At 40.0% G+C, this 19,773-nt stretch overlaps 1 protein-coding gene across 1 annotated transcript; it reads left to right on the top strand.

Annotated features, from left to right (window-relative positions):
- Positions 1-9,352: 9,352 nt before the first annotated feature.
- LOC145866119 (uncharacterized) lies at positions 9,353-10,726 on the top strand. The gene has a single exon (XM_082970975.1). It carries the CDS (start codon positions 9,483-9,485, stop codon positions 10,542-10,544), a length of 1,062 nt encoding a protein of 353 aa, XP_082827101.1. The 5' UTR covers positions 9,353-9,482; the 3' UTR covers positions 10,545-10,726.
- Positions 10,727-19,773: the final 9,047 nt, after the last annotated feature.

Here is a 19,773-nt window from a genome sequence, read left to right as displayed (position 1 = left end):
AGAACCCGATGTTCACTCTGACAGAGCTCCAGAGTTACTCTCTGGAGAAGGGAGAACCTTCGAGAAGGACAACCATCTCTGCAGCACTCCACCAATCAGGCCTTAATGTAGCAATGATTAAATTGTCAAAATGTATTTCAATGGACAATTCAGTGACCTGTTCTGTGAAAGGTGTTGGCTAGAGATGACATGCAGGAGCTTGCAGGGATTTGTAGTCTTGCATGTCGTCTACTTTGATGCTAATTAGCATTTTAGAATCCGAGAGTAAAGAGACACAAATATATTGATACAAGTATTTGTATTGATTATGGATCACCATTAGTTCCTGCCAAGGCAGCAGCTACTCTTCCTGGGTTTTTATTAAGGATCTCCATTAGTTACTGTCAAGGCAGCAGCTACTCTTCCTGGGGTTTATTATGGATCCCCATTAGTTCCTGCCAAGGCAGCAGCTACTCTTCCTGGGGTTTATTATGGATCCCCGTTAATTCCTGTCAAGGCAGCAGCTACTCTTCCTGGGGTTTATTATGGATCCCCATTAGTTCCTGCCAAGGCAGCAGATACTCTTCCTGGGGTTTATTATGGATCCCCATTAGTTCCTGCCAAGGCAGCAGCTACTCTTCCTGGGGTTTATTATGGATCCCCATTATTTCCTGTCAAGGCAGCAGCTACTCTTCCTGGGGTTTATTATGGATCCCCATTATTTCCTGTCAAGGCAGCAGCTACTCTTCCTGGGGTTTATTATGGATCCCCATTAGTTCCTGTCAAGTAAGAAGTATGGTTAGGGAGCGGGCCAGCCTGCCTGAACCACCCCTTTCAAGCAAAAGGTATAAATGATGGGTTATGAACTAACAGGTATAAATGATGGGTTATGAACTAACAGGTATAAATGATGGGTAATGAATTAACAGGTATAAATTATGGGTTATGAATTAACAGGTATAAATGATGGGTTATGAATTAACAGGTATAAATTATGGGTTATGAATTAACAGGTATAAATGATGGGTTATGAATTAACAGGTATAAATGATGGGTTATGAATTAACAGGTATAAATGATGGGTTATGAACTAACAGGTATAAATGATGGGTTATGAATTAACAGGTATAAATGATGGGTTATGAACTAACAGGTATAAATGATGGGTTATGAATTAACAGGTATAAATGATGGGTTATGAATTAACAGGTATAAATGATGGGTTATGAATTAACAGGTATAAATGATGGGTTATGAACTAACAGGTATAAATGATGGGTTATGAATTAACAGGTATAAATGATGGGTTTTGAATTAACACATCCCCTGCGAGCCCAGGCATTTCAATACATTCAGGATTTCTTACGGTCCATGTGCAATGTATATGGTTATCTCTGTCTCTCTCTCCATCTCTTCTTTAACAAGCAGCCATGTTGTTGTCATTCCACTAGGGACCTGTTTTCAGCATTTTAAGTCTCCAGTCAATAACCGGTGCACTGGAATAATCCCTCTACACCCTCTACACATGTACTGCACTGGAAATATCCCTTTACACATGTACTGCACTGGAAATATCCTTCTACACATGTACTGTACAGGAATTATCACATTGGCTGGCAGAAACTTACAGTTTTTTTTATTGGGCCATCAAAGCTGTCTCAGTGAGAGACTAGTTGATTATGGACTAAGAGTCTAACAGTCTGAAGGTCACAACTCATGTTATTCTGGTTAAACAGTGAGAGACTAGTTGATTAAAAGGGGGGATTTTTTTTACAATTATGAAATAATATGTCATGTTTTACTAGTACCTCAGCCAGCATTGTGAATGGTTAGGAAATAATATGTCGTGTTTTACTCGTACCTCAGCCAGCATTGTGAATGGTTAGGAAATAATATGTCATGTTTTACTCGTACCTCAGCCAGCATTGTGAATGGTTAGGAAATAATATGTCATGTTTTACTCGTACCTCAGCCAGCATTGTGACTGGTGTCTGATGCAGTGACATACTAGACCATGACAGTAAATCTAATAATTAGGTGTTTTTAGTCATGCATGAAAGGTCTGGGGTGGTTCTGTGGTTATAAGTTACTGACCTTGGAATACATTTCTGGCCATGCTGGCAGGGTCTGAATCAAACCCAATGTCCACCTGGTACACTGACAGGGTCTGAATCAACCCAATGACCACCTGGTACACTGACAGGGTCTGAATCAACCCAATGTCCACCTGGTACACTGACAGGGTCTGAATCAAACCCAATGTCCACCTGGTACACTGGCAGGGTCTGAATCAAACCCAATGTCCACCTGGTACACTGGCAGGGTCTGAATCAACCCAATGTCCACCTGGAACACTGGCAGGGTCTGAATCAAACCCAATGTCCACCTGGTACTCTGACAGGGTCTGAATCAAACCAATGTCCACCTGGTACACTGACAGGGTCTGAATCAAACCCAATGTCCACCTGGTACACTGACAGGGTCTGAATCAACCCAATGTCCACCTGGTACACTGGCAGGGTCTGAATCAAACCCAATGTCCACCTGGTACACTGGCAGGGTCTGAATCAACCCAATGTCCACCTGGTACACTGACAGGGTCTGAATCAACCCAATGTCCACCTGGTACACTGGCAGGGTCTGAATTAAACCCAATGTCCACCTGGTACACTGGCAGGGTCTGAATCAACCCAATGTCCACCTGGTACACTGACAGGGTCTGAATCAAACCCAATGTCCACCTGGTACACTGGCAGGGTCTGAATCAACCCAATGTCCACCTGGAACACTGGCAGGGTCTGAATCAAACCCAATGTCCACCTGGTACTCTGACAGGGTCTGAATCAAACCAATGTCCACCTGGTACACTGACAGGGTCTGAATCAAACCCAATGTCCACCTGGTACACTGACAGGGTCTGAATCAACCCAATGTCCACCTGGTACACTGGCAGGGTCTGAATCAAACCCAATGTCCACCTGGTACACTGGCAGGGTCTGAATCAACCCAATGTCCACCTGGTACACTGACAGGGTCTGAATCAACCCAATGTCCACCTGGTACACTGGCAGGGTCTGAATTAAACCCAATGTCCACCTGGTACACTGGCAGGGTCTGAATCAACCCAATGTCCACCTGGTACACTGACAGGGTCTGAATCAAACCAATGTCCACCTGGTACACTGACAGGGTCTGAATCAACCCAATGTCCACCTGGTACACTGGCAGGGTCTGAATCAACCCAATGTCCACCTGGTACACTGGCAGGGTCTGAATCAAACCCAATGTCCACCTGGTACACTGGCAGGGTCTGAATCAACCCAATGTCCACCTGGTACACTGACAGGGTCTGAATCAAACCCAATGTCCACCTGGTACACTGACAGGGTCTGAATCAAACCCAATGTCCACCTGGTACACTGACAGGGTCTGAATCAAACCCAATGTCCACCTGGTACACTGACAGGGTCTGAATCAAACCCAATGTCCACCTGGTACTCTGACAGGGTCTGAATCAACCCAATGTCCACCTGGTACACTGACAGGGTCTGGATCAACCCAATGTCCACCTGGTACACTGACAGGGTCTGAATCAACCCAATGTCCACCTGGTACACTGACAGGGTCTGAATCAACCCAATGTCCACCTGGTACACTGGCAGGGTCTGAATCAAACCCAATGTCCACCTGGTACACTGGCAGGGTCTGAATCAACCCAATGTCCACCTGGTACACTGACAGGGTCTGAATCAAACCCAATGTCCACCTGGTACACTGGCAGGGTCTGAATCAACCCAATGTTAAGGGGAGGGAAGATTGGTCAAGAGGGTGATGATTATTGTTGTTCTACTGCCTGATTGTTATGCAACAACACTGTTTACAAAAGCTTTGTTAAAGAACAAGTTGTTGTTTGTGTCGCACTGCTTTGCTTTATCTTGGCCAGGTCGCAGATGTAAATGAGAACTTGTTCTCAACTGGCCACCTGGTTAAATAAAGGTGAATTTGTTTAATTTTTTTGTTTGTTAATTTTTTTACAACATTAACAATGTCTACACTGTATTTCTGATAAATGTTATTATTATTTTAATGGATGAAAAATGTGCTTTCTTTAAAAAACAAGGACATTTCTAAGTGACCCCAAACTTTTGAACGGTAGTATATATCTACATGATGTATTGTTACACCATGTAGGAGCAGTATAGACCTAGTCTGTTCATTATATACATCTACATGATGTATTGTTACACCATGTAGGAGCAGTATAGACCTAGTCTGTTCATTATATACATCTACATGATGTATTGTTACACCATATAGGAGCAGTATAGACCTAGTCTGTTCATTATATACATCTACATGATGTATTGTTACACCATGTAGGAGCAGTATAGACCTAGTCTGTTCATTATATACATCTACATGATGTATTGTTACACCATGTAGGAGCAGTATAGACCTAGTCTGTTCATTATATACATCTACATGATGTATTGTTACACCATGTAGGAGCAGTATAGACCTAGTCTGTTCATTATATACATCTACATGATGTATTGTTACACCATGTAGCAGCAGTATAGACCTAGTCTGTTCATTATATACATCTACATGATGTATTGTTACACCATGTAGGAGCAGTATAGACCTAGTCCTATAGCTAGTCCTATATTATTTTAAACTAATACAATTGTTCAGAAAAATATATTTAATTTAACATGTAATTCTCAAAAGGTAGGGGTCTGAATTATTGCCACCCATGTTTTCAATACTCCAGCACCCTCCCCTTGGGAGGATAATGACACTGAAATGTTTTATGAGTCTGAAGAATGAGATGGCCATTGAAAATGTTGATTTTTGTGCTCAAATAACCATTTCTTTGTGGATATTGATGTGTCTTGCTGGAAGATCCACTTATGGCCAAGTTTCAGCCTCCTAGCAGAGAGGTAACCAGGTTTTGGGCTAAAATATCCTGGTAGTGGGTAAAGTTAATTTATTTATTTTATACAGTAATTTTTGCTCATCTTTATCAAGGGTATCAATAACTAGGTGCTTATTTTGATATCTAGTTATTTCACTGAATCAGAAATACAGATGTGGAGTAGAGGTTAAGTTTGTTTTAAATTCTCATAAAAAAAATCTGAACTAATCAAACAACACTTGTTGCTCTTTATACGTGTTGATATAATATTCATATTTAATGGAGAGAAAAAAACGTTTCCCTAAACTGCTTTATAATATTATAATTCAATGAAGAATAAAAATAGTTTTCCCTCCTCAACTGCGTTTCCTCCCTCCAGACAGGAGATGGCGATATATGTCTTTCAGGCGATGTTTCTAGTGTGACGTATAATCTAGTGGACGGAACGCTTCTTCAACAACTGCAGCCACCTCGGTAGCTCGCTAGCCGACAAAGTCGGAACATTCAAGTTCTTTAGACAATTTCGTGGTTTATTTGCTACTATGATTTAAACATACTTATGTGGAAACAACTAGCTACCCCATTTAATTTAATATTTACGTTGTAAGTCAACTAGCTGGGTGGTTAAGTTAGCACTAGTCTAGTCGCTAATGCTAACTAGCTATTATCCCCGACCATGAGTTCACTAAGCTACTCTCCTCCTGTTAAAGAAGAGGTCTGCTGGACGGAGAAAGAAGCTCTGGTGAAAGAGGAGGAAGAGGAGGATGTTACAATACAAAAACAAGAAGTAGAGGGTGAGGCTGTTACCGTGAAAGAAGAAGAGAAAGACGTTTCAGTGAAAGAAGAAGAGAAAGACGCGTTCAGAGTGAAAGAGGAGGAGGATGTTACTGTGAAAGAAGATGAAGACGTTTTTGGAATGAAGGATGAAGAGGGGGAGATTACTGTCACATTAGAGGAGGACGAAGAAGAGAAGACTGGAGAATTGATTATTACCAGTAAATACAGTGAGTACTATCTAATAAAACAGGGACATTGATCTGATTAACACCAGTAAATACAGTGAGTACTATCTAATAAAACAGGGACATTGATCTGATTAACACCAGTAAATACAGTGAGTACTATCTTATAAAACAGGGACATTGATCTGATTAACACCAGTAAATACAGTGAATACTATCTTATAAAACAGGGACATTGATCTGATTAACACCAGTAAATACAGTGACTACTATCTAATAAAACAGGGGCATTGATCTGATTAACACCAGTAAATACAGTGAGTACTATCTTATAAAACAGGGACATTGATCTGATTAACACCAGTAAATACAGTGAGTACTATCTAATAAAACAGGGACATTGATCTGATTTACACCAGTAAATACAGTGAGTACTATCTAATAAAACAGGGACATTGATCTGATTAACACCAGTAAATACAGTGAGTACTATCTAATAAAACAGGGACATTGATCTGATTAACACCAGTAAATACAGTGAGTACTATCTAATAAAACAGGGACATTGATCTGATTAACACCAGTAAATACAGTGAGTACTATCTAATAAAACAGGGACATTGATCTTTTATTTTATTTTTTATTTCACCTTTATTTAACCAGGTAGGCAAGTTCAGAACAAGTTCTCATTTACAATTGTGACCTGGCCAAGATAAAGCAAAGCAGTTCGACAACATACAACAACACAGAGTTACACGTGGAGTAAAACAAACATACAGTCAATAATACAGTAGAAAAATAAGTCTATATACAATGTGAGCAAATGAGGTGAGATAAGGCAGGTAAAAGCAAGATTTTTGTAGTTCGTTCCAGTCATTGGCAGCAGAGAACTGGAAGAAGAGGTGGCCGAAGGAGGAATTGGCTTTGGGGGTGACCAGGGAGATATACCTGCTGGAGTGCGTGCTACAGGTGGGTGCTGCTATGGTGACCAGCGAGCTGAGATAAGGGGGGACTTTACCTAGCAGGGTCTTGTAGATGACCTGGAGCCAGTGGGTTTGGCGACGAGTATGAAGCGAGGGCCAGCCAACGAGAGCGTACAGGTCGCAGTGATGGGTAGTATATGGGACTTTGGTGACAAAACGGATGGCACTGTGATAGACTGCATCCAATTTATTGAGTAGGGTATTGGAGGCTATTTTGTAAATGACATCGCCGAAGTCGAGGATCGGTAGGATGGCCAGTTTTATGAGGGTATGTTTGGCAGCATGAATGAAAGATGCTTTGTTGTGAAATAGGAAGCCAATTCTAGATTTAACTTTGGATTGGAGATGCTTATAGTGAGTCTGGAAGGAGAGTTTAGTCTAACCAGACACCTAGGTATTTGTAGTTGTCCACATATTCTTAGTCAGAACTGTCCAGAGTAGTGATTCTGGACGGACGGGCAGGTGCAGGCAGCGATCGGTTGAAGAGCATGCATTTAGTTTTACTTGTATTTAAGAGCAGTTGGAGGCCACGGAAGGAGAGTTGTATGGCATTGAAGCTCGTCTGGAGGGTTGTTAACACAATGTCCAAAGAAGGGCCAGAAGTATACAGAATGGTGTCGTCTGCGTAGAGGTGGATCATAGAATCACCAGCAGCAAGAGCGACATCATTGATGTATACAGAGAAGAGAGTCGGCCCAAGAATTGAACCCTGTGGCACCCCCATAGAGACTGCCAGAGGTCTGGACAACAGGCCCTCCGATTTGACACACTGAACTCTATCAGAGAAGTAGTTGGTGAACCAGGCGAGGTAGTCATTTGAGAAACCAAGGCTGTTGAGTCTGCCGATGAGGATGTGGTGATTGACAGAGTCGAAAGCCTTGGCCAGGTCAATGAATACGGCTGCACAGTATTGTTTCTTATCGATGGCGGTTAAGATATATCGTTTAGGACCTTGAGCGTGGCTGAGGTGCACTTGCTGTTTGAGGTGAAGAAACATTTGCTTTGAGATGCTCCACAACTCATTAGTGGTGGTGCATTAACTTCTATGGGCTACGTGGGACGCTAGCGTCCCACCCCCGGTACACACTATCAACAGCCAGTGAAATATCAAGGGCGCCAAATTTGAAAACAATTAAATATCATAATTCAAATTTCTCAAACATACAACTATCTTACACCCTTTGAAAGATAAACATCTCCTTAATCTAACCACGTTGTCCGATTTCAAAAAGGCTTTACGGCGAAAGCATAAAGTTAGATTATGTTAGGACAGTACATTGACAAAACATTACATACAGCTATTTTCAATGCAAAGACAGGCGTCACCAAAAGCAGAAAACCAGCAAAAATTATGCACTAACCTTTGACAATCTTCATCAGATGACACTCCTAGGACATTATGTTAGACAACACATGCATTTTTTGTTCTATCAAGTTTATATTTATATCCAAAAACAGAATTTTACAATGGCGGTGAAGTTCAGAAAATATTTTCCGTCCAATACCACCAGTGAATCAGCACAACAAATTAAAATATTACTATTCAAAAACATTGGTAAAATATAATATTGTCATTCAAAGAATTATAGATTAACATCTCGTGAATGCAACCGCATTGCCAGATTCAAAAATAACTTTACAAAAATAACTAGTGGTTTCCTCATTACCAGATATACTACATCCATAACTAGTGGTTTCCTCATTACCAGATATACTACATCCATAACTAGTGGTTTCCTCATTAGCAGATATACTACATCCATAACTAGTGGTTTCCTCATTAGCAGATATACTACATCCATAACTAGTGGTTTCCTCATTACCAGATATACTACATCCATAACTAGTGGTTTCCTCATTACCAGATATACTACATCCATAACTAGTGGTTTCCTCATTACCAGATATACTACATCCATAACTAGTGGTTTCCTCATTACCAGATATACTACATCCATAACTAGTGGTTTCCTCATTACCAGATATACTACATCCATAACTAGTAGTTTCCTCATTACCAGATATACTACATCCATAATTTGTAAGTCGCTCTGGATAAGAGCTTCTGCTAAATGACTTAAATGTAATGTAAATGTAATAACTATCGGTTTCCTCATTAGCAGGGAGGAGTTTCTGCGCATTGCCCTCATGCCGCAATTTTAGCAAACACAGAAAGGGGCCTATATTGGAGACCAAAAGTCGTCTGGCACACTGCTTAGAGTTTCAACAACATGAATAACTTATTTCTAGCCTACAATCATCGATTTCACTACTATAGTGAAAACAAGATAAAATATGACTATTCTTGCTCATTTTAAGACAAATGTCAAGTAATCATTACATTCATTACAGACGTCAATTGTTGTCCAACATCATGGCTCCGCTGTTGGCATCACCTTTTACAGTGGATTACCGCTGTTGTGGGCCTTTAATCATCTGTCTGACTTTGTTGTTCACACAGGAGAGATACTTCACTATCTTGGATCCTCTGGGGAGCCTCAACAACATCATGATGCTGAAGAGGCAGAGAAGAGTCTCTCCAGATCAGAACACCTCAAGAAACACCTGCAGAGATCCACAGGGAAGAGAACTCACTGCTGCTCTGACTGTGGGAAGAGATTCAACTCATCAGGCATTAAAATGCATCAGAGAATACACACAGGAGAGAAACCTTATAGCTGTACTCAATGTGGGAAGAGTTTTGGTCAATCTTGCCATCTGGTATCACACCAGAGAACACACACAGGAGAGAAACCTTATATCTGTGATCAATGTGGGAAGAGTTTTAGTCAATCTGAAACTCTGAGAGTGCACCAGAGAATACACACAGGAGAGAAACCTTATAGCTGTGATCAATGTGGGAAGAGTTTTAGTCAATCTGAAACTCTGAGAGTGCACCAGAGAATACACACAGGAGAGAAACCTTATAGCTGTGATCAATGTGGGAAGAGTTTTACTATATCTAGCTCTCTGACTGTACACCAGAGAACACACACAGGAGAGAAACCTTATAACTGTGATCAATGTGGGAAGAGTTTTGGTCGATCTGGCCATCTGGTATCACACCAGAGAACACACACAGGAGAGAAACCTTATATCTGTGATCAATGTGGGAAGAGTTTTGGTCGAGCTGGCCATCTGGTATCACACCAGAGAACACACACAGGAGAGAAATCTTATAACTGTGATCAATGTGGGAAGAGTTTTGGTCGATCTGGCCATCTGGTATCACACCAGAGAACACACACAGGAGAGAAACCTTATATCTGTGATCAATGTGGGAAGAGTTTTAGTCAATCTGAAACTCTGAGAGTGCACCAGAGAATACACACAGGAGAGAAATGTTATAGCTGTGATCATTGTAGGAAGAGTTTTACTACATCTGGCTCTCTGACTGTACACCAGAGAACACACACAGGAGAGAAACCTTATATCTGTGGTCAATGTGGGAAGAGTTTTATTTCATCTGGCCAGCTGACTTTACACCAGAGAACACACACAGGAGAGAAACCTTATAGCTGTGATCAATGTGGGAAGAGTTTTGTTTCATCTGGCCAGCTGACTTTACACCAGAGAACACACACAGGAGAGAAACCTTATATCTGTGGTCAATGTGGGAAGAGTTTTGTTTCATCTAGCGGTCTGACAGTACACCAGAGAACACACACAGTAGAGAAATCTTATAGCTGTGACCAGAGATAATCTGATTAAAGATCTCTGATCAAACATCAGAAAATACATGAAGGAGTTGTTTCATGATATCAATGAATTAATGTCACAATGTAGAATGTTTTAACATTGTAGGAGTATTTTAATGATGTCACAATGTAGAACCCTAAACGTTTGTCCCCTGTTCTATTGATTTCAACATGATATGGATATTAGCCTCAGGGGAAAAATCCAGGCTCTGAAATGGAAGAGTTACTATTTATGAGATTTAACTAAAAGTGACTAACAAAAAAAGAGCTGTGTTACACTTACCACGTTGGTGACCCACTTGAATCAAAATGCAACACTTCAAAATGTAGCTAGCTGTTTTCTACAAATTGTCCTCTAACCAGTGATGTACACATTATTCCCAGATTCCATGTGGTTTTTGAGCTGTTAGTTTTAACAGGACGTGCAACCTCATCTCCCTCCTCTCTGCACAATTGATTTCAACATGATATCGATGAGTTATGACAAAAAAGTGTTGTGTGCCTTTGTTCAGTGACCCCTACATTTAAATGCATCACTCCAAAATGTAGCTGACTGTCTTCTGCAGGTTGTCCTCTAATCAGTGAGGTAAAATATATCTCCCATTCCCTTGTTTTAGTTGTGTTAGTTTCAACACGTACAACCTGATTTCCCCCCTAATCGATATCAGTGATATATCACAAACTGTTTCTGCATATTGGTTATTGATTTGGACACGTTAAAACTGTGTTTTGACATTGGGCTACACTTTCACTGACAAAGAAATGATCAGTCTATCATTTTAATGGTTTATTTGAACAGTGAGAGACAGAATAACAACAACAAAAAATCCTGAAAAACGCATGTCAAAAATGTTATAAAATGATTTGCATTTTAATGAGTGAAATAAGTATTTGACCCCTTTAACTTGTTGTCTGAAGATAAAATGTACATTTTACTGAACTGCGTCCAGTCAGCAGATGGACTAGATGCCTCTTAGGCCGCCCATTGTGACTCCGTCAAGAATTCAGCAGAGCAAGTTTGTATGAAGGTCTGGTTATTAAATGGGTACATAGTTCAATAGTAATATCCTCTAAAACGCTCTGGTGACAAACTTTACTGCCCTGTTTCCAGTTGTCCACATGGCTGGAAGAACCTATTCAAGTAAGTAAGTAAATAGATTTTGAAAATGTAAAAAAACCCGATGTATTATTAGCTAACTAGCTACAGTGCAGGCTAACTCAAATGAGCTGCTAAATGAGCTAGCTATCTAGCCAACTACACATTCTGTATAGATAGATAGCTAGATAGAATTAAATATCACATTCTGTATAGATATAATTAAATATCACCAGCTACCTAACTTCATATTAGCTAGCTATCTATTTATCACTGTAAAAAACAAACTCCACATGCATTTGTAGGTAGCTAGCTAACAGCCATGGAGGAGGGTGAAAGGATAGCAGCCCCAACTGTCAGTGAGAGAGGAGGCTATTCTGGATAGGGCAGGTACTTTTGTGTAGTTCCTGTCCCTAGAAGTGAGGACGGAGATAATAGTAACATAATATTCAGTGTGGTGTAATTTGACTATAATGAAGTCTGTTTCTTGTGAGGTTTTCTGTCCTCAGATAAAGAGCTCTATGAAAGCCAGTCTACATATGAAGAGGTCTCAATGAAGAGCAGTGGTTCTCAGTCCTGGGGACTCAAAGAGGGGCATATTTTTGTTTTTGCCTTCACACTGCAAAGCTGATTCAAATGATCAACTCATCATCAAGCTTCATGTGGTATTTATGTATTCATTTGTGATGCCATCCTTGATATGATTCTGTCATTGTCACATGCTACACATGTACATATGTGTGCCCATGCATCTATCAATCCAATGTTATCATGATTTGTTATCAGGGACATTATACTTTAGTAATCCACAATGACCTGGTGATGTAACAGTCTAATAATTACATTGTCTTCCATATTCCTACAGATACCTTGTAACTGGAGATCCCTTCAGAACGATTGCCTACAGTCCTGGGGACTCAAAGAGGGGCACATTGTTGTTTTTGCATTCACAAATTAATATCTAACAAGTGATGTTTCTATATGATAACAATTCCCTTTTGCTGACGTGATGAACCACTAAGGGGACACCGCTAACTAACTAGCCATTTCACATCGGTTACACCACCGCTAACTAACTAGCCATTTCACATCGGTTACACCTACAAGCTGTGGGTATTGATCACATCCCGGCCTCTATTAGAAAAGGGGACCGTCTTAAACAGTTAAACCAAAGGGAAAGTTTTGGGATTAAATATTTATGTCCCCTTAGTGGTTCATCACGTCAGCAAAAGGGAATATGTTCCATTTATGTTTATTTAGTGCAAATTGTCCACTGGTATTGCTGTATGAAAGTGAATTTCCCCCCAGGCATACATGTTCTTTGTTATTACCCGAGCCACTGCCTGTTCACCCACTATCATTCAGAAGGCGAGATCAGTACAGGTGCATCAAAGCTGGGACCGAAAGACTGAAAAACAGCTTCTATCTCAAGGCCATCAGACTGATAAATAGCACAGAGAGGCTGCAGCCTACATATAGACTTGACATCATTGGCCACTTTAATAAATGGAACACTAGTCACTTTAATAATGTTTACATATCATTTCTCATCTCATATGTATAAACTGTATCTCAGTCTATGCTGCTCTGACATTGTTTATCCATATATTTATATATTCCTAATTCCATTCCTTTACTTAGATTTGTGTGTATTAGGTATTTGTTGTGAAATTGTTAGATATTAATTGTTAGATATTACTGCACTGTGGGAACTAGAAGGACAAGCATTTCACTACACCTGCAATAACATCTGCTGAACACCTGTATGTGACCAACAACATTTGATTTATTATGAAGGTCATTTGTGTCAAATGTACTTTTCCCAGCATCTCTATACATTGCTGATGCATATTCAGTGGCCTGACTGCGTCCAGACTGTCAAAGGCCCATCCTGGTAGATCTGAACCTAATGCAGCTTGGAGAGATCAGATGACAGAAGTCACATGTTGGTGCCAGGTGTAACTGAGGCCATAGATGCTCCATATCCATTACTTTGAGTGTTTTATATAATATGACTAAATGTGTTTCTGTGTTGCAGGGACAGTCAAGAAATGGAACAGCAAGGCCACAGAACATGACATAAGCAGAGCTGTGGGAGACCACCTCAAGCCCCTGGTAGAGCCGGGGGTGGTGTTTACCACTCCACCACGCCTTCAGCAGGCTGGAAAAGTGGGATTGATCTGGTTGATCCATTTGTTTGTTTCGGTTTGTAGTAGTTGAATCCTTTGACATATTGTTGAATTAAACATTTATCTTCAACAAATGCACTGGGTTGGTTGAAAAGTGATACAAAACTTACATACCAGCACTATTTTGACATAGTGGGAGATGTACTGTTTTTCATACTAAGATGGATAAAGATGTGTTGCTTTTGCACATATTTGTTCATTGGTTTAGCAAGAGTCTGTTGATTGGTCAGTCATTGGGTTCATTTGTTTTGCAATATGTTCAAATCAAATCAAGCTTTATTTATACAGCACATGTCAGACAAGGATGCAACACAATGGCTTCACAGGAAAAAATTATGAAAATAAACAGAAATATTTAGTAAACAAACATAAGAGGATAAAAAACAGAAGATTAACAACTGAAAGACTAATAAACCCTAAAGAAATGTCATTGATTAAAATATTAATTGGATGCAATATCCAACCCAAAATATAACTTGTTTTTTAGGAGGGGCTCTGATAGACACTATGGGGGTGTCCACTGGAAGTTGACTAGTAACAACAACTGGGACCTAAAAGACACCCACCATGAGACCCACTAAATCTGCCCAAGAAGAGGCAAACAGAAGAAAAACCCACACCAAACTTAAAGACAGGAAGCAAACCAAAAAGGTGGAGCAACTAAAGGTGTTGACTCTCCACATGTATCAAGACAACTGGAGCACTGGGCCAGACACTCTTAAATAGAACCTGGACCAGCTCAGGTGAAACACCTTCCCACTAACGAGATGGACAAGCCAGCACAGGTGTAACACATACTGACTAACGAGGTGACACCAATCAGTGCGTCCTACGTGCTAACGAGCTAGACGTGCTAACGAGCTAGACGTGCTAACGAGCTAGACGGGCTAACGAGCTAGACGGGCTAACGAGCTAGACGTGCTAACGAGCTAGACGTGCTAACGAGCTAGACGTGCTAACGAGCTATACGTGCTAACGAGCTAGACGTGCTAAAGTCCAACCTCAAAACATAAATGGAAAAACCAAAGCCTGTAACACCTTCACCCTTAAGACAACAAATATATCCTATATTTTTGTTGGACAAGTTTGCTCACCACCAACAGAAAACAACTTCCACTCCACATAATAATCAACTACAATGCTTCACCTTCTACAATATAAAATTCTTCCTAAGAATCAGAACTCTAGAACTCAAACAAACATCTCCAATATGGAAAAAAGTCCAGTCAAAATAAATTGTTATCCATGGCAACGCACTGGCTAAACGCAAAACACAAATGTTTTTGACTGCCCACCCTTGAGACAATCAGCAACCAAGTCGTCCTTATCACAGACATGTCTGACTTCAAGAGGAAACATATTATTATTTTATATTATATTTTGCTAGGTGGGATATCCCCAATGTCAAAACACAGTTTTAACGTGTCTAAATCAATAACCAACATGCAGAAACAGTTTGGGATAAATTGAAAACATAAAATGTGCTATATACACAAAACATGTGCCACAATAATCATATTACTTGTTTTTTTTTAAACCAAGCTCCTTATAAACTGCACAAGCACCAAAACACTGTTGTTTTGACAAGTAGCAATAAATCACTGATATCCATTAGGGGGGAAATCAGGTTGTACATGATGTTGAAACTAACACAACTAAAAAACACATGGAAATGGGAGATATATTTTACCTCACTGATTAGAGGACAACCTGCAGAAGACAGTCAGCTACATTTTGGACTGATGCATTTAAATTTAGGGGTCGCTAAACAAAGAAACACAACACTTATTTGTCATCACTCATCGATATCACGATGAGATCAATTGTACTAAACAAAGGAATGATCAATTGTGTGACAGAAGGGAGATGAGGTTACTCATCCTGTTAAAACGAACAGCTCAAAAACCACACGGAATCTGGGAATAATGTGTACATCCCTGGTTAGAGGACAACTTGTAGAAAACAGCCAGATACATTTTGAAGTGTTGCATTTTGATTCAAGTGGGTCACCGACGTGGTAAGTGTAACACAGCTCTTTTTTTGTTAGTCACTTTTTGTTAAATCACATAAATAGTAACTCTTCCATTTCAGAGCCTGGATTTTCCCCCTGAGGCTAATATCCATATCATGTTGAAATCAATAGAACAGGGGACAAACGTTTAGGGTTCTACATTGTGACATCATTAAAATACTCCTTCTACAATGTTAAAACTTTCTACATTGTGACATTAATTCATAGATATCATGAAACAACTTCTTCATGTATGTATTTTCTGATATTTGATCAGAGATTTTTTTTATCAGATTATCTCTGGTCACAGGTAAGAGGTTTCTCTCCTGTGTGTGTTCTCTGGTGTTTAGTCAGACCACCAGACTCAGTAAAACTCTTCCCACACTGACCACAGCTATAGAGTTTCTCTCCTGTGTGTGTTCTCTGGTGTACTGTCAGCTGGCTAGATTTAACAAAACTCTTCCCACATTGACCACAGCTATATAGTTTCTCTCCTGTGTGCGTTCTCTGATGTAAAGTCAGATGGTCAGATCTAGTAAAACTCTTCCCACATTGATCACAGCTATAAGATTTCTCTCCTGTGTGCGTTCTCTGGTGCACTGTCAGATGGCCAGATTGACTAAAACTCTTCCCACATTGACCACAGCTATAAGATTTCTCTCCTGTGTGTATTCTCTGGTGTAGAGTAAGATAGGTAAATGCCGCAAAACCCTTCCCACATTGACCACAGCTATACGGATTCTCTCCTGTTTGCGTTCTCTGGTGTAAAGTCAGATGGTCAGATCTAGTAAAACTCATCCCACATTGATCACAGCTATAAGGTTCTCTCCTGTGTGCCTTCTCTGGTGTAAAGTCAGCTGGCCAGATGTAGTAAAACTCTTCCCACACTGATTACAGCTATAAGATTTCTCTCCTGTGTGTAGTCTCTGGTGCACTGTCAGATGGCCAGATTGACTAAAACTCTTCCCACATTGACCACAGCTATAAGATTTCTCTCCTGTGTGTATTCTCTGGTGTAGAGTAAGATAGGTAGATGCCGCAAAACCCTTCCCACATTGACCACAGCTATAAGGTTTCTCTCCTGTGTGTATTTTCTGGTGTAGAGTAATATTGCTAGATGCAGCAAAACCCTTCCCACATTGACCACAGATATAAGGTTTCTCTCCTGTGTGTATTCTCTGGTGCACTGTCAGATAGATGCCACTAGTTATGGATGTAGTATATCTGGTAATGAGGAAACCACTAGTTATGGATGTAGTATATCTGGTAATGAGGAAACCACTAGTTATGGATGTAGTATATCTGGTAATGAGGAAACCACTAGTTATGGATGTAGTATATCTGGTAATGAGGAAACCACTAGTTATGGATGTAGTATATCTGGTAATGAGGAAACCACTAGTTATGGATGTAGTATATCTGGTAATGAGGAAACCACTAGTTATGGATGTAGTATATCTGGAGCAAAAAATGGTGAGCAAAGATTTTAGTTTTTCACAATGTATTCTGAATATTACAGCGCACTATCAGGACAAGATCAGGAGTGCTACTCAAGGAAACTCACATTAAGCTCTGTGTCTATTCACTAATTCACCACCGTGGGGGAAAACTCAGGGGAGTTCTCAGAGGCTGACAGCAAAAATAGCCTCCATTTTCAGGTTGCTTATAAGTGCATTTCACATTACTTTTGGATTTGAATTGTAAGGCTCGCTTGAATCACCTACTTAATATGTTTGTGTTACTGTCGCAAATCAACTGCTTTATACTTAAAAAATACTTCAACCAGTAAAATGCTCTTTGGCTAGCTTTGCCATCAGCCTGACAATAAGGGTTCGTACACTAAGTTTTTAACCAATTGGCCCATAACTTCACCTAACAACAACATAGACCTACTGTAGGTCCCATAACTACACCTAACAACAACATAGACCTACTGTAGGACTCATAACTACACCTAACAATAACATAGACCTACTGTAGGACCAATAACTTCACCTAACAACAACATAGACCTACTGTAGGACCCAAAACATCACCGAACAACATAGGACCAATAACTTCACCTAACAATAACATAGACCTATTGTAGGACCAATTACTTCACCTAACAATAACATAGACCGACTGCAGGACGCATAACTTCACCTAACAACATAAACCTACTGTAGGACCCATAACTTCACCTAACATAATTCTACTGTAGGTCCCATAACTTTCACCTAACAACAACATACACCTACTGTAAGACCCATAACTTCTCCTAACAATAACATAGACCTACTGTAGGACCCATAACTTCACCTAATAACAACATACACCTACTGTAGGACCCATAACTTTACCTAATAACAACATAGACCTACTGTAGGACCCATAACTTCACCTAATAACAACATACACCTACTGTAGGACCCATAACTTCACCTAACAACAACATAGACCTACTGTAGGACCCATAACTTCACCTAACAAGTCTCCGGTCACAACTTGCAGACTTGTTACGTGCTGCTGTGCATCTTATTGCTAACCTTACTTTGCTACCTAACTTTACGGTTTTTAGCTTTTTAATTACGTTTATATTGTTAGTTTTTCCCTCACTCAACTTTTTATTTTCATTAAACTTTTTCACTCCGGACGCTTTATCTGGAAATGGTTCGTCAGGACTTCCACCAGCCGAAGCTAAGTAGTAACATTAACCTGTTAGGGCTAGGGGGCAGCATTTGCACGTCTGGATAAAAAAAATGTACCCGATTTAATCTGGTTACTAATCCTACCCAGTAACTAGAATATGCATATACTTATTATATATGGATAGAAAACACTCTAAAGTTTCTAAAACTGTTTGAATGGTGTCTGAGTATAACAGAACTCATTTGGCAGGCAAAACCCTGAGACATTTTCTGACAGGAAGTGGATACCTGATGTGTTGTATTACCTTTAAACCTATCCCATTGAAAAACACAGGGGCTGAGGAATATTTTGGCACTTCCTATTGCTTCCACTAGATGTCACCAGCCTTTACAAAGTGTTTTGAGTCTTCTGGAGGGAGATCTGACCGAACAAGAGCCATGGAACGATGATGTCCCATTAGACACCTGGCGCGCGAGTTCATGTTGGGTACCCTCGTTCCAATACGTTATAAAAGAGTATGCATTCGTCCACCTTGAATATTATTCATGTTCTGGTTAAAAAAGGCCCTAATGATTTATGCTATACAACGTTTGACATGTTTGAACGAACGGAAATATATTTTTTCCCCTCGTTCATGACGAGAAGTCCGGCTGGCTTAGATCATGTGCTAACAAGACGGAGATTTTTGGACATAAATGATGAGCTTTTTTGAACAAAACTACATTCGTTATGGACCTGTGATACCTGGAAGTGACATCTGATGAAGAGAATCAAAGGTAATGGATTATTTACATAGTATTTTCGATTTTAGATCTCCCCAACATGACGTCTAGTCTGTATCGCAACGCGTATTTTTCTGGGCGCAGTGCTCAGATTATTGCAAAGTGTGATTTCCCAGTAAGGTTATTTTTAAATCTGGCAAGTTGATTGCGTTCAAGAGATGTAAATCTATAATTCTTTAAATGACAATATAATATTTTACCAATGTTTTCTAATTTTAATTATTTAATTTGTGACGCTGACTTGACTGCCGGTTATTGGAGGGAAACGATTTCCTCAACATCAATGCCATAGTAAAACGCTGTTTTTGGATATAAATATGAACTTGATAGAACTAAAAATGCATGCATTGTCTAACATAATGTCCTAGGAGTGTCATCTGATGGAGATTGGAAAAGGTTAGTGCATCATTTTAGCTGGTTTTATGGTTTTGGTGGCCCTGTCTTTGAATTGACAAAACATTACACACAACTCTTGTAAATGTACTGTCCTAACATACTCTAAATTTATGCTTTCGCCGTAAAAC

The sequence above is a fragment of the Salmo salar genome, unplaced genomic scaffold (assembly GCF_965601325.2).
Source record: "Salmo salar unplaced genomic scaffold, fSalSal1 ptg000129l, whole genome shotgun sequence".
Taxonomy (NCBI): Eukaryota; Metazoa; Chordata; class Actinopteri; order Salmoniformes; family Salmonidae; genus Salmo; species Salmo salar.
The sequence above is the reverse complement of the archived record's forward strand: the minus strand, read 5'-3'. Positions and strand labels throughout refer to the sequence as shown.